Source organism: Ixodes scapularis, unplaced genomic scaffold (genome assembly GCF_016920785.2).
Source record: "Ixodes scapularis isolate PalLabHiFi unplaced genomic scaffold, ASM1692078v2 PGA_scaffold4__175_contigs__length_147842914, whole genome shotgun sequence".
NCBI lineage: Eukaryota > Metazoa > Arthropoda > Arachnida > Ixodida > Ixodidae > Ixodes > Ixodes scapularis.
This window is the reverse complement of record NW_024609879.1, coordinates 36,597,777-36,621,444: the sequence shown is the minus strand read 5'-3', so window position 1 is coordinate 36,621,444 and position 23,668 is coordinate 36,597,777. Positions and strand designations below refer to the sequence as shown.

The 23,668-nt window shown below is 47.2% G+C and overlaps 1 protein-coding gene across 1 annotated transcript in view; it reads right to left on the bottom strand.

Annotated features, from left to right (window-relative positions):
* LOC8043472 (carnitine O-acetyltransferase-like) overlaps positions 1 to 23,668 on the bottom strand; it is a 63,480-nt gene that overhangs the window by 20,791 nt on the left and 19,021 nt on the right. Inside the window, exons 2-3 of the mRNA XM_040220271.1 lie at positions 22,800 to 22,902; positions 3,177 to 3,349 (exon numbers count right to left, since the gene is read on the bottom strand). Coding sequence (XP_040076205.1) covers positions 3,177 to 3,349; positions 22,800 to 22,902 — 276 coding nt within the window. The remainder of the gene's footprint in view (positions 1 to 3,176; positions 3,350 to 22,799; positions 22,903 to 23,668) is intronic.

The window sequence follows — 23,668 nt, the reverse complement described above, 5'->3', positions numbered from 1 at the left end:
CAAGCGTCATTGGCGCTCCGCACAGACCAAAGGGCATTCTTGTGAATTCGAAAAGCCCGCGGCGACACACAAAGGCTGTTTTTTCCTCGTCACCTGCCTCCATTTGAACTTGAAGGTAGCCTCGGCTAGCGTCCAGGGTTGTGAAATACCGTGCGCTACCGAGGTTGGAAAGGATCGAGTCAATGCTCGGTAGCGGATATGCGTCTTTCCGCGTTACGTCATTTAGACGGCGGTAGTCCACGCAGAGAGGTGAGCTTCCGTCCTTTTTTGGGACCAGCACAACGGGAAATCCCCAGGGACTGTTTGACCGCCGGAAAACTCCGGTGTTGATCATTTCGTCCAAGGCGACGTCGAAGGCTTTTCGTTTAGCCAGACTGACGGGTCGTGCGTTTTGCCTCCGAGGAAGCCCGAGATCGACGTAAGTAGCGGTAGGCACCGCTACTCACGTCGATCACGATCCCTGGTTTGGCGAGAGAATCTCTGCCCAGGATGATCGGAACGAAAAGACTGGGGAGATGAACAAAGCGTTGCCGTCTTACTCGATTCTCCCATCTCGCAACCAACCGCACAGTACCGCTTGAATGGGCGGTACCACACGCGAGTCGAAAGGCCGTGTTGCCCTCCCTCATGTGCACTGAGTTTTGCTGGAGGTTGGCCAACACTTCGTCGCCGAAAAGCAAGGCGCTGGCTCCTGTGTCCAGCAGTGCCTTGAACGTCCGACCGACAATCGTCAGGGCTATGAATGGGGCTAGCGTGCCGGTCAGAAAGCCTGTTCTGTAGGCTGTAGGCAAAAGCGTCTCCTGCTCCGTGCCGTTTTGAGCCGCCGGGTTGGTTATCGGCGGCCTTGCTCGTTTCCCGACTGTTGGGAACCGGGGTTCTGCCGTTTTGGGCATTGTCGAACCAGGTGGTTGGCGCTATTACAGCGAAAGCAACGTTGTTGCGGGACATTTCTTGAGTCTTGTCGTGCGCTTTGACGTGCGCCGCGCCTTTCGTCCTGTGTGTTTGGACGCTTTGGCCGCGTTTCCTCCCGTGGCGTCGGTAACTCTGTGGTCCGATCTCTGTGGTCCGAGACTGCGCCTGTTGAACTGCGGCGCAGTCTCTGCTTCCCGCCGTTCATAGGAGTACGGGTCGAGCGCACGATCTAATATGTAGTACGTGTTTCGACTTCGCTCGTCTGCGTAGCGGGCGGCTTCGTGTCTCCTGTATCGGGACGCCGCGTCCCCGTTCCGCGCGCGGCGCGGCTCGAGTGCCGCTGATGCTAGCGGTGGGGGGCGATACGCTCGTGCGGCGAGAATGTCTCCTTGAATCCGCCGAGCCTTCGAGGCCAGGTCGTTCAGGTCGCGAAAGCGACTGCCTCGGGGATACGACGCAAAAGTCGGGTGCGTTTGTCGAATGACTCGCTCTACCCGCTCTGCATTGGGCGCTGGGGGTTCTGCTAGCTTAAAGAGCTCTTGCATCGCCCTAACGAACTCCAACAGTAACTCGTCTGGGTGTTGGTTTGTTCGAGCTCTCGCCTCATCCTGCGTTCGTAGTCTGCAGGGAGGAATTCCTCGCGAAATGCCTTGCGGAACTGCTCGATCGACGACAGTTGGCTTCCGGTTAGACGGAGCCACCGCGCCGCTTGGTCGACCAACGAGATTGGCAAGATGCGTTCTAGTATCTCGTGGTCCGACAATCCCGTGGCCTGGTGGTACCTTTTCCGGTATTCGAGGAAGTCTGTCGCACTCACTCGGTCTCCGTACCCGTGGTATGTCGGGATAGGAATTCTGACCGGGGCCGTGTCGGCGACAGGGGCCTAACTGCTGTTTGCAGTGCGCTCGTCAGGCTTTCGATCACCCGTGCTGCCTTTTCTAGCAGGGGTTGATATGCGCCGAGCGCGCTTTCTCTTTGGTGAGAATAGCTCTCCGCATGTGCGGCTGGCGGGTTGTTCCCTCTGTATGGGCCCGCCAAGTGGTTTGTTGCGCCTGTAGCAGCTGTGCTGTGCTGCGGCTCGTAGACGGCGTCAGTGTTATCTCCGTGCGGAGAAGCTGACGGCCAGTCTGAGGTGAAGAGATCGAAGTTGTAAGAGGCCGCATCTGCCTGCTGTTGCGTCATTGTCTCTTGTCTCGTCGGACCCGTGTTGACTTCGAAAGTCGCGAGTGGGATTGGCTCAGCGACGAAGGCTGGCGTGCTCCGAGAAGGAGTGCCTCGGTTGCCTTCCGGGCATTGTGAGTCATACCCATTAGGGAAGCTCGGCTGAAAGGACACTTGCTCATTGTGTTCGTGCGTGGCTGGCGTGGCCACAAAGCCGTTGAGTGGCATCGGGTTTTGGGCATTCACCTTTCCCTCTGTCCACGAAGTTCTTGGCCGGAAATTGGCCTGGTTCGCAGTCATTGCGAGAGTGCTGCTTTGTTTGCAGTCGCCGGACAGGCAGCACGTTTGGGCGCCAGATGTAGGTTTCCCCTTTTATGGGGGTACCACTTTGAAACACAGAAGGTTCCTTGGGTCCGGATAAAGACGTGTTTATTGACCCAAATGTCACACGCTTGCCCGAGGGCCAACAATGGTGGAGATGACGGCGATGTCTCTTTTGACAGGATCGCCAGTCAGAGTCCGCGCTGCCGCTGTTGACAGTATCGCGGAGGGGGAGGATCAGATAAGAATATGAAGGCTCCGTCGAGCAGAGCCGCCCCCAGCGGGAGTCCCGCCCGTTCGATTCGGGCCGTCTTATATAGCCTGCGGGAATGGACGCGCCCAGGGTGGGTCAGATGTAGGTGGCTCTCCGGAGGGGAGGACGCGTCCAAGTCATGATCCCGAGGGGTGTGCCTTAGGAAAATCACCCCAGAAGGGCGAGGGAAAGCCGTCCACCAGGGAATACGGCTTCGCCCTCGCATCCGGGACGCGCCCCCACGTGGCGAGGCCCCACAGCCTGCCTGAGCTAGGCCTAGATAGGGATGCGGGGAACACGTTGTTCCACAATGTACATCAATTGCTATTTAGAGCTGCCGGGGAGATAAGCAATAAAATAAATATCCAATGAAAGAGCCACCGAGAAGTGCGATTAAATATAAACGTTTTGGTTGGGCAGCGATTGTCAGACAATGAAGAAACGTATATCGAGTTGATGTCTATTCTCAAGCAATCATGAGAAGTTCCGGCATCCCCTTAGGGTCGGTGTCCACATATGTGGTGCTTACCTGAACTGGCTTGTCCCACCATCGATTGGCTGCATATTCGGCGTTCGGGCCGCCCCTGTATACCTGCCGGGGCCAAGCCACTTCGTAGGGCTCCGCGTCTGCCACCCCGCCGTCTAAGCACACCACGAGGGCAGCCCGCTTGATCGCTTCCAGAGACTTCGCATTTTGAGCATCTGCGTCCACATGATCAGAAATACGAATGTGCAATGTTTGGTGTTAAAGAGAATTACATAATTGACGAGGACAAGACAACACATCTGTATTACTGGCAGACTTCATTTATTGTCACATTCGTCAACATCTGCGACTGTTGTCGCCCTGAGCTGAATGATTGAGGAGGAAAGGAAGGAAGGGTAGAGGTGGGGAGAGAGAGAAACATGTTGACGGGACTGTGCCTGACGCAGAATTTGCGGCGTCAGTAGGAGCAAGGCAGGTTTGGTAAAAAGAGGGGGAGCGTAATAAGGGAAGTGACATTTAGGAAGGATGAAAGGCCCCCAAGTTGTTGTAGTTTTGGACGCGCAAAGGCCACGTCCGCGTCGGTGAGACATAGCGATGAAGGCGCAATGTTTTACGGAGAATGGTGCATGGCGAAAGCTTCGATTATCTCGCGGCCGTTATATCGACCTGTATCTTCAAACTGTGGTGGCAACGGAAAACTATGTTTAGCAGGAATTCATTTCCTGGAGTGCAATCTATCCTTAAGGTTATAGTTTTTTTTCTACTTCTTTTCCAGCGCTCTTTTCTGCGAGTGGTCGGTTCAACCAGTAAAATGAACAATCCAAGTAGCTGAATTATTGGTTTGAGTTGATCTGGTTGATACATGTTCAGAGAATGTGAAGAAACCGATTGAACGAAAACCCTCTTATACAGAAACAGGAAAAACCCATTCCAAGTCGCACAATAGGTTGGGACCATGGAGGCCCACGTGGATATTGTGGGCTTGGGCAGCGCCTGCCAAACCACGTTTCTCTAACGTCGGTAGGCCGAATATGAGCTGCCCACGCAGTGGCGCGGTGGGTGAAATCTAAGATATGCTGTGCAAAATTTGGCGTATCGTGTGCATACCAAACAATGGCTGCCTAGCAATTCCCTCGTGGGTCCCCCTCCGCTACACTAGGGCACGCCTGAATTGATCTGCCGCTGGAATATCGTTGTTGTTCACACGTCAACTCTGCGAGGGCAGAAGTAGCGCAGATGCGGGCTTCAGGGCGGCAAACAATTGTCCTGCCGAACTTAGACTGCCCATGTAATTTCTCAGTGGCTGCCACCTCGGAAATGGGGGAGGGGGGGGGGGGGGAGTCGTAGTTAGCGTATCTAAATGCAACGCGTGGGACTGCTCGAGTTTGTCTGCCCATGTAAAACACAGGTGGGCCCATGTACGGCTCTCGTACGGCCGAGGTCTCACCTCTGCCGTACAGGGGCAACTTTGCGATGATGCGGGCTCCACGGCGGCGAAGTGTGGGCATGCCCGAAATGGGCTGCCCACAAAACCTTCGTGGGACCCACCTCGGTTTACGGGGGCCAAGTTGCGATGATGTGGGCTGAACGGCGGTGATGCTTCGGTATGCACCGACTTGGGCTGCTCATACAAAAACCCCATGGGAGCCACCACGACTCTGTGGTGGCCAAATGCGAAATCGGGGCACCACGGTGGAGAATTGTAGGCGTGCTCGAGTTGGGCTACCCAAGAATAACCCTCACGGGTCCAACCTCGGCTTTGCAGGGGCCGAGTTTACGAAGACGAATGCTCCACCAAGGCAAAGCATGGGCATACCCCAATCTGGATGCCCATGAAAAACCCCCGTGGGTCCCACCTCGGCTTTCCAAGGGCAAAGTTGCAATGATGTTTGCCCATCCGGTGGCAAAGCCTGGGCGTTCCCGGGTGAAGCTGCCCATGCGAAACCCCAGTGGGTCCCACCTCCGCTATGGAGGGGCGAAGTTGGGATGAAAGGTGCTGCACGGTGGTGAAGCGTACCCTTACAGAGATGTCATATCTGGACTTATATTAAAAAACACAGATATCGATATATAAGGAATTGGGCAGATATAACCAGATATGCATGGTCTGGCCATATCTGGACTGATGAAGCCATACCTGCCCAATTCCTTATATACCCATATCTGCCCAATTCCTTATATACCCATATCTGCCCAATTCCTTATATGCCATATATGGACTGCTATATATGATCCCGTGTTTGGCCTGGCAAATAGGGTATCCACCCCATATATAGCAATTTCATGCGATGCTCCTTCTAGAATCACATGAAAATTATTTTCATGGGGCAGGTACCCTATTTTCCAGGTCCAGACATGGGATCATATAATGCATTTCTATGAATATCCACATAATATACATTTTACTGCTATCCCACACTGCCAAACGTGTGTTTACGTAGATATATCTACAGAATAGGCCACTGACCAATCGTTATTGGTCTGGTTCGGAATCTGTCATTCCGACATGTCTGTCTGCTACACATATAGAATGCAGGCGATCGCTAGCTCGGAAACACTGTAACATATCATTCGACGTCGGAAAGTAAACAGCCCTTTGGCGGGATTGGTTGTCGAGGAAGCAGACCGAGAATATAGTTTGCAAAAAAGTTTTATTTATAAAAGCACCAAAACTCTAAACAAGTACTTCCCCCATTCAAGAAAAAATGATAAGAAACAAAACTGTAATATAGAACGGACAAACATGAAAATAGACTAAAAATGTAATAGCACAAAGACACATATTAAAATAAAACAAACAGAAGGCAACAATTAAGCAGTAAACTATACGAAAGTTTTAAAGTCGTTGATTCCTACTCACAGAGTCACAGTCCTGATTCAACTCTCCGGTCGAGCACAGCAGTTTTGACAAGGGCATGCTTGCTAGCCTCGTCGTTGAAGTCCTTCTTTGCACCGTGTGATGTTCAAAGCCCCCAGTCGCTCCTTGCTGGCCTTGTTTTTCTGTTCGGTCACCAAATCCTCCCGTGTGATTAACACGTCACAGATGCACACAGACACCGTTGTTCGCCGCGGAAGAAATACAAGATGAAAAGGTCATTACTGCTCCTTGAACACGACGAGGTCACCACTGTTTCCCGGACTAGGAAATGACGAGGGCATCATATCCTTAACTAAAACCTCATAAAAATAAAATATTGAACACATAAGAAACAAAAACAAAAGGACTAAATCATGAGAAAATGAAATAATGAACACAGAAGTAAAAAGAATAAAAATACGAAGGACATACACAGACAGCCACATTTGTTCAGTTAACAATGACGTTTAATTCTGATAAAAAGTATTCCTACTGTGCTAAAGATCACCAATATGGTGTGTAAACTAGGCCACCTTGAGCAAAGCAGGAATATTTGTGATCATAATCAAATGTCACTGCGAACTCAAAAAGTGTGGCTGCCTGCGTAAGTCCTTCGTATTACTATTCTACTGAATTCCGTGTTCAATATTGTGACTGTTTGGGACCAGGCGGAACTTAGTGGTGCTTTTTCCATTCTGACCTTACTTCGGACAGCTTCGTACCCATAGAAAAACCCCACTAGCTTCTCTATTAAATCCCACTCCTCAAAAAAAGGAAAAAATTGTGTGTATGTTTATACAGTCGGAAGTTAGTGTGCCTCAGTGGGCGTCTGCTGTCTCAGCTGTATTGTAATTTAGCCAGCGCGGTACAACCGCTAGCCTTGGGCCTTTAACGCGCACCACGCAGTAGTGATACACAACCGCACGCCGGTACGATGCTCATCCAAGATCGAAACGGGCAGGGGCGGGGATCCACTCCTTTTCCTTGCTTCCCTTGAGGCACTGACAAATAAAAATCAATGGTTGGGTGAATTATTTTAGCGCAATATACTTCAAACACGTAGTATGAGTGCTGGCAAGATATTTGCTGTCTTCAATCTAGATAAGCTTGTAAATTTACATGCTAAATAACAAGTAACTTAAAAGCTGAAATATATTTCGATGGAATTACAAAAACCGAAGACTAGCTCTGCAAATATAGTGCTATCTAGTACACCATAATTGAGTAGAATCGGATTACAGCGTCCCCCTTACAAAGACTGGAGCAAAACAAGTATAGACTCTGCCGTTCCACTACAACAGAAACAATGGTATTGTGATCTCGTGGAGATCAGAATTCGGAAAAATTGTGACAGGCTTTGGCACGACAAATATTCCAATGGCATTATTCATTTTTGCATATTCTACGGTGACAGTGCAGAGAAACAATCACACACCAGATACCCAGAAAGACAAGCACACGCGCTGAACGTATAACTCTTGTGTATTCGACTACTTCCTTCTTCTCTTCAACGTCTAGGTGGACATTCCAGATCGGGATAAGCAGAAGAAATACCACGAAATACAAGAAAAAAAAGCGAAAGACAAGAGAAGAGAAAAGGAATAGACAAAAGAAAAAAGTAAAGAACGAAAAAGAAAACTCTTACAATTCATCCCTCTCCCTCCCCCCTATCGTTTAGATAGAACCTGGAACTCTTTGTTCGACAGCGCTTAGAAGGACTACTTGCACACTTGTCCTGCAGATCCTCTATTCTTTGCGCTTTCATTATTTTTCTTGTCAGTGGGTCTCAAATCCCATCTATTGCAGAACAATTTTCAAAATGTGCTACGCAACCACAATCCTGACAGTAGATTCCCAAATGTCGAGCGAAAACTCGATGGGTATTATAAAAATGCTCCATAAAAACGATCATTCAAACACCCGCCAGTCTGGCCTACATGCTCCTTACCACACTACTTATGTAGACCAGACTGGCAGGTGTTTAAATGATCCTTTAAAGGAGCATTTTTATATCACCCACTGAGTCGCCGCTGGACATTTGGGAACCCACTGTCCGAATTGTGGTTGTGTAGTACATTTTGAAAATTATTGTGTAATAGGTAAAAGTCGAGACCCATTGACAAGAGAAATAATGGAAGCGTAAAGAATAGAGCCTCAGAAGAACAAGTGTGTAGGTAGTTCTTCTATAGTGCTGTCGACCAAAAAGCTCCAATTTCTATCTTAAGGATAGCAGTGAGGGAGAGGAATGACTTGTAAAGGCTTCCTATTTTAATGTTTATTTGTTTTTCGTTTCTTTTTTTTGTGCTGTTCTTCGCTTTTTTTCTTGTATTATGTGCTATTTCTTCAACTTATAACGTTCTGGAAAGTCAACCCAGACGTTGAAGAGAAGAACAAAGTAGTCGAATACACGAAAGTTTTAAGTTCAGCGGGTGTGCTTGTCTTGCCGAGTATCTCGAGTGTGATTGTTTCTCTGCGCTGTCACCGTAGAATACGGTTCACCAACTCGCCCAAGTACCCATTCTATCATTTCTGCAACATTAAAATGACTCTGAAAGTGCGAGCACCTACAGGGTGTATTCACGCAAGTCTTGCAAGTGTTGAATTATAGCTACAGCGCCCTGGTTGTGTCCATGTGAGATACGGACACAATCAGGATATGGACAGTATTGAATGTTTTCAAAGAAAAAGGTGTCTTGATTGAAAGTGTAAACAAGAATAGATTGCGTGAAATATTAATTTCCTGATAACATATTCTTCGGTGTAATACATAAATGTTTTTTTTTTGTTTTTTTTTTGTTTCAAATGATGCAATTGTATCCCGCTGTCCGATCTACCTGTAGGGGGCAGGGGCTTCGTCAAGCTGCATTTCTGCAGCTTTTTCTCCTGCCTCCATCGCTCATTTTGTATTATGGGAGTAAATAAAATGAATTGAATTGAATTGAATATATGACCAAATACCAGAGACCAATACTGCAAAGTTCTCCGAAAACCAATCGGCGCGGTGGCGAGCGGCAAGTGTGGCACTGTTCACCACTTTCGCCGTTCGCTCGTGTTGCTACTAACAAGTGCACCAATGGGAAGGCTTCAGCCATTATTGGGAACACTAAATAAACAAATACAAAATACAAATACAACACACACAGCAATACTGGCTGCTAGCAGTGACGCACTTCTGTTGGGGTTCTGTGGATACTTATACAGCGTGTAGTTGGTCAGCCATTTCGAAGTTGCGATGAGTTGCTCGCTGTAGATGAGCAATTTAGCCAATGCAGTATGACTGCTAGCCTGGGATCTTCAACCTGCACCACGCAGTAATGATACATGACCGCACGCCGGTACGATGCTCATCCAGATCGAAATGGGCAGGGGTGGGGATTGAACCCAGGATTCTTGAGTTCTGCAGCGCAAGCTTTTGCTCCACGTGCTCCGAGTTGGTGTGCGCTAGCCCAGTCAGCCACCGATCCCCCAACGAAAGGCAACGCAACGCACTACTGTTGCAAACTCATAATTCCGCTTACGAATGAAATGCGCAATTCCCTTACAGGCTTTCATGCCACGTGAGTGGCATCAGAACTGCTAAACGCCAGCCCATAAATACTGTCTATGTTAAAAACAATCCTTGCAGCAATAAGTTGCTATTATATTGCTCAATATATAGAGCACATTACCCTGAACAGTCTTGGCAGTCCTCCATGGAGCCAGGACTTCAGCAGAGAAGACTGACATTCTGTGTCGTCTCAGGTCATTCACATCCGGATGGCGAAAGTGAATGCCAACATCTGCCTGGCAAGGGCTGCAGTGAGTATAAAGATGAAAACACAGATTAGAAAATATGATAAAAATATCATGAACAAACTTGAAAAAAAAATGCACAAAAAGACAAGGACAAAAGGACAGAAACACGTAGGACGCAGAGTGGTGCACAATGGCAACTCGATTTATTGAACACAATAAGAAAATAACTAAAAGAGAATGAGATAAATCAGAAAGGCTGTGCTCGGAGAATGTGAGCTTCAGGAACTGGGGCGTGAGGCAAAGATGTCAGGTAGATTGTTTTACAGACACTCTAGAATAACAACAGCTTTCCCATGCAGTAAGGTGGCGAGTTCATTCTGATTGAACATCTTGAAATATAGCACACAAAAAACAAGGAATAAAGGAGAGGAATACATACACTACGTACCAGTGCAAACTCCTAACATACATAAATTGCAAAAGAAAAAAAATAAAGAATGCGAAAGGAGCTTTAGCAAACGTTCGAACAGGTCCAACTGGAATGTGCTAATTCACCCATAAGCATAAGACTGTAAAAACGATTTCCTCGGCAGCTCAGGTAACAGACGGATGTGCAGACACATTGTTCGCCCATACTACGAATAATCAAGGCCTAAAATAATTATCTTGTATGCTTTTTAATGCTATCTGCTAATTATTCATGTTTTTCCTTTTTTCCTAAGGATGACATACACGAGCAGTGTAAACAGTGCATAGGTAGGTGACAATCCATCATAGATTTTAGACACAGATTGAGCTGTTTTTACGTATTAGCCATCCATCTGTTACCTTAACTAACTTGAAAATTATGTTTTTTTGTTTGTTTTTTAATCTGCTTTTGCTAACAGGTGAACGCCCGTTCACACTCTTGCGACCGAGTACGACTGAGAGAGACGAGATCTCTTAAAACTTCTTAAATGTTTTTAGAATGACGGAACACTCGGGCATTGTGGCGCCATCTATGCAGTGACCCTGGAACTGCATTTCACAAGAGCCAAGGTTTTGCGGAATTTCCGAGGTCAAATGTGCGTAATACTCACAGAAAGGCTCGTTTATAACATTAACAGAAGTTTTTCGAGCAAAGAAAGAAAGGATAATGCGCCAGCAATAAAAAAATATGTCGGACCGCCGAGTTTACACTGCTTCCCAATAGATGGCGCCAGTGTGTTCTCCGGTTTAAGAAGTTTTAAGGAACTGGCAACCCAGGTTTAAGAGGTCGCAAGAGTGTGAACGGACCTTAAATCAGCGCGTTCCACTGGGCCTGTGTTCGAGCTCCTTCCGCATACATTATTTCTCCCTTCTCTGATTGATGCAAGTTCAGTCTGCGCTCGTTTGAGGTCTACGTGTTACTCTCCCTGTCTCCTTGGCTTTTTGCAAACTATTTCTCAAGGTGTTCAATTGGTACCAGCTCACCACCTTACTACAATCATGCAACAAATAAAAACAATTACAACCTACACCATTCACTCAAGGCACGAAACACGAAAACACGAAAAACAAGGATGGAGTAAGGTATGACTAACACTATATACTTACACTGAACAAAATATAGATACCAAAAACTGGCGAGACATTACCTTAATTGAGGACATGCATGTACATTTCCCTAGAAGCTTGTAATTAATACTTGAAAGCCTCTAAAAAAAACACCAGTAGAAAGAGAATAAATGCTTCACCGTTTAAAGCAGCCTGAGTGTTTCTGGAGGTGTGAAATTCGTTACACGTGCGTTGGATCATACGAAACACGTGTACAGCAAATGATCTTTAGAGCTCGACATTTCGCAAGGAATAAATGCCAGCATCAAAAATTATTTCGCGGGCACAAATTCTTGCGATCGGAAGTGGTATACTATGCATTATTCACCATGAAGTGAATTGATCGCGGCACCAATTTTTGGCAATATTTTTCTGGGTACGAACTGCGAAAATGAAGGCGTCTGCAGATGGCTGGGGCAGCGAAAGCTACGGACTTGGTCGATCAATCAATCGCTGTTTTTGTCGGGTCCAGCTCTCAGCACGCAAGTACGGAGAGTGGCGTCGGCGATGGAGGGGCACCGCGCTCTTCCGGACATTCTAGCTCACCAGTAAACTCACTGAGCGCAGGGAGGAAATCAACCCCCCCCCTCCTCTTCCGCCATTGCCCCTCCTCCCCCCCCCCCCCCCCCCAATCCGTCTCCCAAAGAGTTCCGCCGCAACTGATCGACCTTAAGCGAGTAGCCAGCCTCTCCATCGGGGAAAAAAGAAAAACAGCCTCGCATAACACCATTCGCGCACAATGGACCTTTTCCACATACCGACGGCACCAGGCGGTGGCTGCACGAACTAAAATTCGAGGAAGTGACCTACCTGCCCTACCAATCGATAATGGGAACTACGCTACCAGTTTCTTCGCTCTCTGAGCAGCGGCGCCTGCCTAACGCGACTTTAAAGAGGGGCATTCGTGGCGTGCACCTAAACGTCGTGTTTTCCTTTCCGTCGACGTTCGTTTTTTGTGTAGCACAATTATATATATGCTGCAGTTACGTGTTCTACTCATTGATATACAGCCTCCTTCCGAATTTCCTCGATTTTTCGTTCCGACTTCCACCGCTTGGCATCGGGCGCTCGCGCGTGCATAGAACGCTTTTCGGAAAAGGTCCATTAGTAATACTGGTAAAAGCAAGCGATCTACAGACAATAACAAGCCATTTGAACGCAGGAAATAATCTAGCCCAAACGAACAAGACACGAACTTACTTCGATGGCGTCCCATGATCTTGGCTGCTGAGCAGATTTGACGTAGTGCCACGTCCCACAGTCGCTTCCGTCTTTGTCGGACACATTTGAAACTCAGGCAAACTCCACGCATCACCACTAATCGGGTAATTGGACCGTTAGCTGGCCGTGAACACAGGCATTCAAACGCACACGGCCGGCAAAACGTGCGAAACATAGGCCGTTGCTTCGATGAGATTGTATTCGTATCTTCAACACGTTTGAAATAAAACGATCAGCAAACCGCATTATAAAACTCATAAAAGACACAGCAATAATAAAATATCGCGCCTCTCGATTTTCCACCATATTATGAATATGTTCTGAACATGTTGCAAAATATTAAATACGAAACTAAGCCTGCAATGGTGAAAAGAAATTCAGCAGACATGGCACCTTCTCGAAAAGGTCTGAAGGTCATCCAGGCGGCGGTAGCGTAGTGTTGGCTCCCTGGTTTGCTGAGGTTGTGGTCGTTGGTTTGAGTCGCGGTAAACGCTATTGTTTTCTTTCACTTTTTTTTTTCCTTTTAAATGTTTTTTCTCACCCTTTTGTATTCGTCCTTATTATTTTAAATATTTTTTTCACCTCTTTGTATTATTTTTATTTTTAAATATTTTTTTTTCTTATCTTTTTGTTTTACTTTTTATTATTTTAAATATTTTTCTCTCACCTTTTTGAATTCGTTTTTATTATTTTAAAATTATTTCTCCCCTCTGTGTATTAGTTCTTGTTATTTTAAATATTTTCTATGTTTATGCTATCGTCGGCACCGTTCTTCAGGGTAACAATCACGCAGAAGGTGAAAATAAAAAGTGCGAGCCCACATTTGAATTGATGCAATTCAGAAACCCTGGCCCTCTTGTTTTGCCGGGATGATTCGCTCCCTCCGTGGTAATAGGTGGGTCAGTGTAGTAGGCAAACAGCGCAAGTCCTTTCAACGAAGAAATGAAATTAATAATAATGGGTACATTTAGAGCAAAATCGGAAAATGTATGTGGTAAAGCTGCCACAGTGATGAAGCCAAAGTTTGTCATGAAAGCGGTCCCATCTCCACCCTCTATTGAAACAAAAATACCGCCATTTTAAGGCAGTAATTTAGTTGAGCTCATAGCTCATAAGCACATCTCTTAATTTTCTTACTTCCGGAAAGAAGTATTTTATTTTCCTCTGGTAGATCAGCGCTATCCCCCGCGTGCCGCCAGGTCTTACTTATACAGGTTGCGCTCCGCAGTTTTACTTATTGTTAGGCCTAAACACGTTTTTATTCCTGAGATTCAATACAGCGCGGTTAATTAAACTAGCTTTCAGAAATGCTATCGTTCGGCATTGTGACATTTATTTTTCGTAGTGTCAAGGGGTCACATTCACAAACCCAGCAGTGTGTATACATCCACAACGCATTGGTGTTTCTCGCTTTTTTGAGTAAAGAAAAAAAGTTTTTATATTCCCGTTCCTCTGGTACGGTATGTCGTATAGCATAAGCTATTAAAGAGACAGATATCGTTTGGCTATGTAAACATTTAAAATATTTCTCTTAGATAATCCTAACTAGCACATAAAACAGTCGATTCCTGCCTGAAATAGCATATTTTCACACTAGATTAAAATCACCAATAAACTGATCTCTCAGGAGATTTATGTACTTCTCGTTGCGTCATAAGCAATAAACGCATCTCTTATTCTTCTAGTTTCTGGAAAGTAATGTTTATTATTGTTTTGTAGCTGAAAGCGCGTGCTCAATCATGCCACGTCATTTTTCTTTTTTTATTCGAGGCTCCGCTATACCGTTTTTATTTTTTATCAAAGCCAAACACGTGCGTATAGCGCCAGACCTTACGTATAGTACATCAAATTAAACTAACTTCTTGAAAAAAGTGTCGTTCGGCATTGTAAAATTTAATTTTCGTGGCGTAGGGGGTCAGATTCTCAAATCGTAAACTGCAAATTTTCCTCACGGCATTGTTTTTTTTTTTTTGCGTTTTCGCGATAAAACACGTCAGCCTTGCCATGGTGGGATCAAATACGCTAGCGTCGGCAGTCATTTACGAAGGATTGATCAACGCGAACATTTCCACTCGCTACATATGAATCGCCACAGTTCGTCGGAATCTCAATGACGTGACTGTATAGTGAAGAAGGCAAAAAAAAAATAGAACGATGCCGGTCAGTAAACGGAAGTTCCCGGGGCTCGCCAGCCTGCGAACAGCAAAGCGCCGATGCCGACCAGTCACTGAACTTTCATGTAAAAACTGCCCATCAAAGACAGCAAAATACCGGTGCCGGCCAGTTACTGAACTTCCGTAGATACCGGCCATCAAAGACAGGAAAATACCGATGCCGGCCAGTTACTGGAACCTCCATGGAAAGACTAGCCAGCAGAGACAGCAAAAACCCGATGCCGGCCAGTCACTGTAACTTCTACGGTTGGACTGGCCAATGAGCAAGACGAAACCCCGACGCCGGCCGGGGCCGGTAACTCCCCGGTGCCCATGGCCAGGCGCTGCCATCCTGTTACCATGGGCGGGCCGGCGTAGTCCCGATACCGGCCGACGCGGAGTGCTACCTGGATCTACATGTTGACTGGCACCATATAGTGCCATATACAGGAGTATCAGGCATCCTATACTGTTATATATGGCAGCCACTGGCACCATATATGACTTTATCTGGCAATATATGTCGTCATATATGGTGTCATCTTACCATATGTGTCCTGATTTCAGCCCTTGTATGGCAATATATGACCGTATATGTCTACTTATATGCCCATATACGGCCCTATATCAAATATATCTGGGTCATATATGACATTTCTGTAAGGGTAGGCATGGCCAACTTTGTGCAGCCCCTGAAAAACCGCCGTGGGTTCATCCTCTGCTTTGCGAGACCAAGTCAGCAAAGCTGTGTGTTCCCTGGCGGCAAAGCGTAGGCATGCCCAGCTTGGGCTACTTGTAAAGAATCCCCGTGGGACCCACCTCGTGTCTAAGGGGCCCACCTCGCGCCTACGGGGCCCAAATGCAATGATGTGGGCTCCACGGAGTCTAAGCATGGGCGTGCCCGAGATGGTCTACACCTCGGCTCTAAGGGGGAGGGGGGCAAGTTTAAGAAGCATGGTGGCAGAGCTGGAGCATGCCCAACTTCGGCCACCCAGTTAAAAACACCGCGCTGGACCTCGACTCTGCGGGCACACTTATACGAATATTGGGGCTTTTTGGCGGAAAAGCCTGAGCATGAACAACTTAGGCTTTCCCTGTAAAAGCCCAATGGGCCCTATTTAGGCTCTGCGGGGGCCAAGTTAGGAACTGTGTAGGCCCCATGTTGGCAAAGCGCGGGCATACCCGACTTGGGCTGCCCGTGTAAAACACCCGTGGAACTCAACTAGGCTCTGCGTGGGCCATGTTAGCAGTGGTGCAGGCTGCACGATGACTATGCGTTGGGGTGCCCAAGTTTGCATCCTAAGTGAATCCCCCGTGGGTTCCTACCTCGGCTGTGCAGGTAGCAAGTAAGCGATGGTGTGGGCTCCTCGGTGGCAAAGCGGGGAATGCCCGACTTTGATTGCCAAACTAAAACCCCGTTAGTCTCAACTGGGCTGTGCGTTGATCATGTTAGCAATGGTGCGGGCTTCACATTAGCAAGGCACAGACATGCTCTACTTGGTCTGCCTATGTAACACTACCGTGCTCCACCTCTGCTCTGCGGGGGCCAAGTTAGCAAAGGTGTGTGCCCCACGGTGGGAAAGCGTGGACATACCCAACTTGGGCTGCCCATGAAACGCCCCCCTGCCTCCCACCTCGGCTATACTTGGCCATTACGGGGCATGCCCAACTTCAAGTGCCCTTGTAATCCCCCCGTGGTTTCCACCTCGACTACACGGGGGAACGTGTTATCTGAAAGGTAGGCTCTACGGGAGCACCACATGGCCATGCCTAACATGGTCCCCCCATGCATTTCCCTGGGATCTACCCGCTTACATGGCGGCAAAGGTAGCATAGATTTCGGCTCCAAGGAGGCAAACCGTGCGCATGGCCAACTTGTGCTACCTGTGCAACTCTAAAAACGCAACTTTCCGCTAATATTGGAAACATTTCACGCTCTAGAAATTCAACAGAAGTGATTAGTTTAATTTGATACCAAACATGAGTGAGAATTTTTAGGGTTGCTAAACTTTATTATTAACTTATTACTGAATGTGCGTATTGAGAGAGTCATTTTAAGCGAGGTGTAAGTTTTTACGTAGTGTATTAAATTTGAGGGCGATTTGGGAACGCTCTGGTCAGAATGTCATATCTGGTCTACAATTCCGTGTTTGTCGACGGCTCAAGTTGATTATGTATCCCGACAAACTGACCAACAAGAATTTGATAGAATCATGCACAGTTTTTTATGTTCTATTTCGTACAAATTTGAAATACCCAATTTTCATGGGCTAGCTCAAGTCATCCTTTTGACCTATCAAGACGGTTACATTTTCAGCAGGCACACGGGAAAGTGAGGCATGCTCAGTTTGGTATACACTGCAATATCCCACACCGAAAGGAAAATATGAAATGACCCCGAACGAAGTAAGGTGCCCGAGACGACTTTATGTGGATCGCAGTGAATCGCACGAGGGGAGCCTATATGGGGTGCCCAAAGAGGTCTCTTGTGGGTCCCCTAGGAAGCCCAAGTGTACTGTCCAAGCGGGCGCCACTTGGGCCATACTTGCAAACCCTGTCGTTAGGCTGCCAAAGTGGGACTCACGTCGGCCCCTTTTTCAGATCCCACTTTGTGCTAGAGGTCCCTCGAGGGAAACCGAGATGGGCTGCCGAAGTAGGCCCCCTCTGGGTACCGTCGGAAAACCCATGTGGGCTGCTCAATTAGGCCACCTGTAGCTCCCACGAAGAAAGCCGTGGCGGGCTGCCCAAATTGGCCAGCTATGCGTCCTACGAGATTAAACGTTTTACCAGCCCAAGTCAGGCCGACTTGGGCCGAGTAGCAAAACTGATATGGGACCCTGTGGGCCCCATAGCAGGCCTACTTGGTTAGCCCACGTCGGCTTGTAGTGTGGGACCTACAGCAGCTTACTTTGACAGCCGACACGGGTTGCCCTAGCGGTACCCATGGGGGCCTGCTTCGGCAGTGCACATGGGCGACCTTACGTAAGACATGCAGGGGGCCTACTTGGGTAGCCTACCTAGGCTTCCGCCGAGGGACATCTAGCACGAAGTGCGCTCTGAAAGACTGGCCGTCGTGAGTTCCGCTTGGGAAGCCCACGTGAGTCCCACGTCGGTTTGGCAAGTCGGGCCATTGTGGCGCCCTTCTTGTAGAGCCCACCTGGGCCGCTAAAGGGAGACTCACAAGCGGCCTACTTGGGCACGCAACATGAGCTCCCCCCGTGAGACCCAGAGTAGGTCTACTTGGACAACCCACAACGGCACTCCTTGTGGGGCACACAGGATGCCGAGGTGGGAAGGAAACATGGGTCCCCCTCGTGGGGCCCACAAAAGGCATATGTGGGCAGCCCACATGAGGTTTCCCAGAGTACCTCATTTTGTTCATGGTCATTTTATAATCTCCTTACGGTGTGGGGTACTGAATAACATCCCGAATTGATCACGCCTTCCTTTCCTCGTGAGTCTACCGGAAATATTACCATTTTGATATATTAAAGCGACGGTTTGAGCAAGCCATTCAAATTGGGGAATTCAAGCTTACGAAATGGACAGACGTTGTATGTCCCTTTTTCTTCCTACTTCAAGAGTTTCCATTTTTAAAACCACAGCCTCAGGTTTTCAATCATCATGTATAACTTACACCTGCTCGCCTGCACTTAACCGTTTTTTCATTGACTGCACACGTTTCTGTGTAAAATTGTATCGGACACCTAATTGGGATACATAACCAGCTTGAGCCATCTACAGGCACCGAATTTTAGAACAAATACGACATTCTGACGACCCTGTTTCGAATTCACTCACAAAGTCTATACTCTGCGTAAAAGATTAAATCAATTCGATCTTCTTTGTTAAACCTTCAGAACCAGCACTATATATTCTAAATATTGGCAAAAAAGGGCACTTTTGTGAGTTGCACAGTTTGTCCAAGTTGGGCATGCCCACGCTTTGACCGCTTGGAGCGCACATCTATGCTAACCGGCCCCGTATAGCACAGATGGGACCCAGGGAGCATGCATGGGCAGCCCAAGTTAGGCATGCCCACGCGTTACCTTGTGTAGCCTACATTTGTGCTAGCTCTTTTCCCGTAAAGCCGAGGTGAAACACACGGCGGCGTCATTGCATGGGCAGCCCAATATATCTCCTCCCCGTATAGCCGAAGTGGGGCCAACGGGGGTATTGCATGGCCAGCCAAAGTTGGGTATGCTCACGCTGCGCCCCTGTGAAGCCCACGTTTTGGCTGACTGCCCTCGCATAACCAAGGTGGGACGAATGGGTGCATTGCAGGGGCGGCCCAAGTTGTGTGTGCCCACTTTTAATTACTGTGGGGCGCGTGTCAATGCCATCTTGGCCCTTGAACAAGTGAGGTGGAACCCACGGGGGTTTTCATAGGCAGCTGAAGTTCGGCACACCAACGTTTTGCCACTATGAAGCCCGCACCATTGCTAACGTGGTGCGCACAGCCTAAGTGGGATACACAGGGTATTTACATGAACAGCCCGAGTCGGGCACGACCGCCCGCTGCCACTGTGGAGCCCACGCCATTGCTAACTTGGCCCCTGCACAGCCGAGGTGGGTTAACCCAGGGGGATCTTACTTAGACAGTCCAACTTAGGGACATCCACGTTTTGCCACCATGAAGCCCGCACCATTGCAAACGTGGCTATCACAGTTATTTTGTACAATTTAAATAATAATGACATCATGATCGTGGATAAAAATACCAAATATGGTCATCTTTGCTGACGATACCAATTTGTTTTTCACAGGTGTTTGCTGTGATAACTTAGCAGGCGAATCAAACTCTGCAGAAGTTGAGTAGTTGGAGCAGCGCTAACGCTTTATAAATCGACGTGAACAAAGCTAAGGCTATCTTGTTTAAACCGAAGAATAAAAATGTAGCTATTATAATATATATTGTTTTGATTTCGAGAAGAATAGAAATTCTGTTAAGTTTTAAGACTCTTGGAGTTGTTTTCACGCCACATATGACTTGGGGTGAACATCTAAACAATCTCTTGATAAAGATGTCACGTGAGGTTGGCATAATAAATCGTCACCACTCTATTTTGCCGAAAAATGCTAAATTTTTAATCTAGAACTCGTTATTTCTTTCACATATACATTACTTTTACCTCGTCTGAAGAATTACTACAATGGCAATTTTGAACACGATACGTATGCTACAAAAAAGATGCTACAAATAATATGTAATGTTTCATATGATTACCCAAGTAAACCTCATTTCACTAAATTTAATTTAATTCATATTTACAATATCTATAAATATCGGTTATGTCTAAGGTATTGGTTTGAAATAAAAGCAAATAATGTCAATCTTAGTGCACTAGCATCCTTATCACTTAAAATGGCAACATATCACACTCGTAGCCTCGGCAACTGGAAAGTCCCAAGTTGCAGAACAACGTATGTTGCGCAAATGCCATCCATCGTGCTTCCGACCCTACTTAATTAACACTAATGATAATCATCCTTTAACATGAACAGTAAGATATATGAGATATTTTTTTTTCTTTAGAGTGAATTGCACAGAAATGACTAAGTAAATATTCCACTCAATGTTCTCATTTATAAGTTACAGTTATACTCGTTGGGAATGAATTTAGTGAATGAACATAGTATTAGATAGTCCTGCTATATATCTTGAATCTTGAACCCTTGAATGTTTTGATTATCTTGAACCTTTGAATATGCAGTTATTTGTTTAGTAAACCGTCTTTTAAGCAGAGCTAATTTATCTGCTACATTGAATGTTCTACATTAAATTACTGACCTGCGAATTTTTTTTCTATTTTTTTGTTTGTTTGTTTACAAAGTGATACATTTCTTTTGTGACCTGCCGCTGTTGCCAATGGGGTGGGGGCTCAGGACTCGTCAAGCTGCACAAATGTAGCTTTTTTCCTCAGTCACCTTCCATCGTGTGCTTGTACTTGATGGAGAAATTAACATTATTATTATAAAGTGGTACTCACAGAGTGCCACCTTATATGGGCAGCCCGAGTCTGTCAGGCTTCGCAAACTCCTGGTGGAACACACGTGAGTTGCACATGGGCTGCCCATCTTGGGAACGCCCCCGCTTAGCCGCCGTGAAGCCCACATCAGTGCATCTGCACCAGTAGAGCCGAGGCGGGCCGCACTAATGTTTTACTTGGGCGGCCCAACTCGGGAACACTCACACCTTACCGCTGTTGAGCCCACACCATCGCAACTTGGACCCCGCACGGCCGAGGTGGAACCAACATGGGGAGTCTAACTCGGGAGTGTCCCAGCTTTAGCCTTGATTTCGCTGACTCTGCCCCGAATTGCCGAGGTGAAACCCACAAAGGTATGGCAGGCGCAGCTCAAATTAGGCATGCCCATACTTTACCCCCCTGAAGCCCGCATCTGCGCTAACCCTGGCGCCACAGAGTCAAAGTGAAACCCGCGGCGGTATCCCACGGAAAGCCCAAACTGGGGATGCCCTCGCGTAGCCAAGGTGAGACGGATGATTGCATTTCATCAGCAGCCCAGGTTGGGCTTGCGCACGCTGTGCCCAGCGTTGTCCTCTCATATCCGAGGTGGGACCAACCACGCCGCGGCGTGGGCAGCCCAGGTTGCGCATGCCGATGTAGCGTCCACGTGTGACCAATGTAGATTTCGCAGGAGCTTCCCGAGCCCCCGTTGCTCACGACGGTCCCACATGAGCCCCACCTCTCGTGGGACTTGGGAAAGAGGACCAGAGCCGTGACCCTTTTGACGCAGCTTGGTCACAGCTTTCCTCCATGGACCGCAGCGGAGAGCTGCGGTCCATGGCAGACACGAGTTTTGTAGTGTATAATATTCTTTGAAACCCGAGGAAACGAGAAAGGAATATTCAGGTCAAAGACAGGGCGGAACGTCTGTAGTTTTACGCGAAGCTTTACACGGGTCTTACATAAGGGTAGCTCTTCTTGGCGTGTATCAAACGGATCTTCCGCACTAGAATGCACCCGAAAAATCAGTAAGTCAACATATAAAGTACAAAATGTCACCACAATGTGCAGTGGGCAGGTCAGTCTTAAGAGTAAAATTTTAAGAAGCAAATTATTTTCCGTGAGAAATGGAGGCTGCGAATTCGCCATAGTCCACGTTAGGCAGACGATTTAGTGAGCGAGGCTATGCGCCCAAAATTCAGGGAGAGGAGGACACGAGAGCGGACGTCAGAACGCAGAGTTCAGTTTGGAATTATTAGTGGGTAGGCCTAAAACTAGTTGCCGGTGTCACAACTGCGATCTTGGAACGCTTTAAAACGGGGAGTGACCGCGTCCAGCGTTTTACTTTAGTATTATAAAGAATTTGTCAAGTGCAGTGGAGAGAAAAGCAAGTTTTGGCTTCACTACACTCGTCGAGCGCTTTATAAGACGGAACGCCGGCGTCGGGCGTTTGCTCTCGCATTTTAACGTGTTCGACAAGTGCAATAGAGACAAGTTCCGCTAGCTTTGTGTCTACCCACTAATCATTCCAATCACAGTTTGGCGTTCTGACGTCCAAGCACACTCTCGTTTCCTCCTCTCTCTGAGTTCCTTACCGCATTAGCTTGTGGCGCAGTCTCCCAAAAGGAACAACGAGTACACAACAGAGTGCGTCGTCTGTTCGCTGTGTCTGTGTGGAGATGGCGCCAGAACTTAATGCCCAGCGCAAGTTCGTCTACTGCTTGCACAGGGGTTTCGATGATGTACGGACGTTGAGGTCTTATTGGCTGCTTGAAAAACAAAATAGTGGGTTGACCTTAATGCATGTAGCGTTAAGGTCTACCCACAATTCTTCCAGTCGAAGCGAAACAGAACTCGGCGTTGTCCTGACGTCGCAGCAACTCCTGAACAAGAAGCAGACGACTTGGTCTCCGAATAGCGTCGGCAACTATAAGGTCATCTGAGAACGGGTCTAACGTGAACTTTGACGAAATTTTTGCTGTCATTTTGTACAGGAAAACAATTACGCCTGGCGTTTTCACACAGTAAGACCGACCTGACAGGCACACATTTGGTGAAACCCTGTGCTTTCAGTGTTCAGTGGCTGATTTTTTTTTGGCTCATCTTACCCCAGAAATTTTGTTGAGATACCCCATATGTTCGGTTTGAAACTCACTCTGGGCAATACTGGCGTATATCTTCGCCCAGACGTCCCTGTTTTCCGCCGTTAGAATTGCGACGCCAACCTCCTTCTCAGGCGACATATCCAAGGTGAACATCTGTGCGGCACAAAACTCGGAATAAGCTTCAAGGCCTAAAATACAGAATCAAATGAGTAATTTCTTCCGAGTTTGTTTCGCGTTTACGAATTTCTGCATAAAAGTACGCCCTTCTTATATGTCACATACAAATATGTTGTGGGAGAATACAAAACCCAGTTTTGCTTTGCACCTCATAGACAACTTAGACTTCTCAGAATGCTGAAACTCTGTGCGCATAGGACGCTAACGCGTGGTGATATAGTGCTTTGTTAAGAGCGTGACCTTAATTTAATAAAAAAAAGACAAGAAAATAAACAAAAAACATATTTATGTTCAGGTCTACACCGGGGTATGTTCAGCTGTATGTCTATATACACACACACACACACACACACACACAACTGAGAAGAAAAAACCCTTAGTGAAAACAGCAACAACGGACGATTTATTATTCGACGTTTCGTCCGGTCCGGCCTGACTCCGGCCGAAACGTCGAAGGATAAATCGTCCGTTGTTGCTGTTTTCACTAAGGGGTTTTTCTTTTCAGTTATATACCGACGCCTTCGGCCTCCCGCCACCATGCCCGTGTTTATGGGCTTTATTTCGGTGAAGCAAGGCTGTCACCGAGTAGACAACAAGGTGGATATTCTTGCTGAGAAGTTTATTTCATTGAAATAAATGCCACCGGCGCTTGTGTTTTCTAAGTTTGACAAATATTTGGCTGGACTGTCAAAATGTCAACATACCGTAATAGTTTTGGGGTAATCAAGAAGCTGCCAGGTAT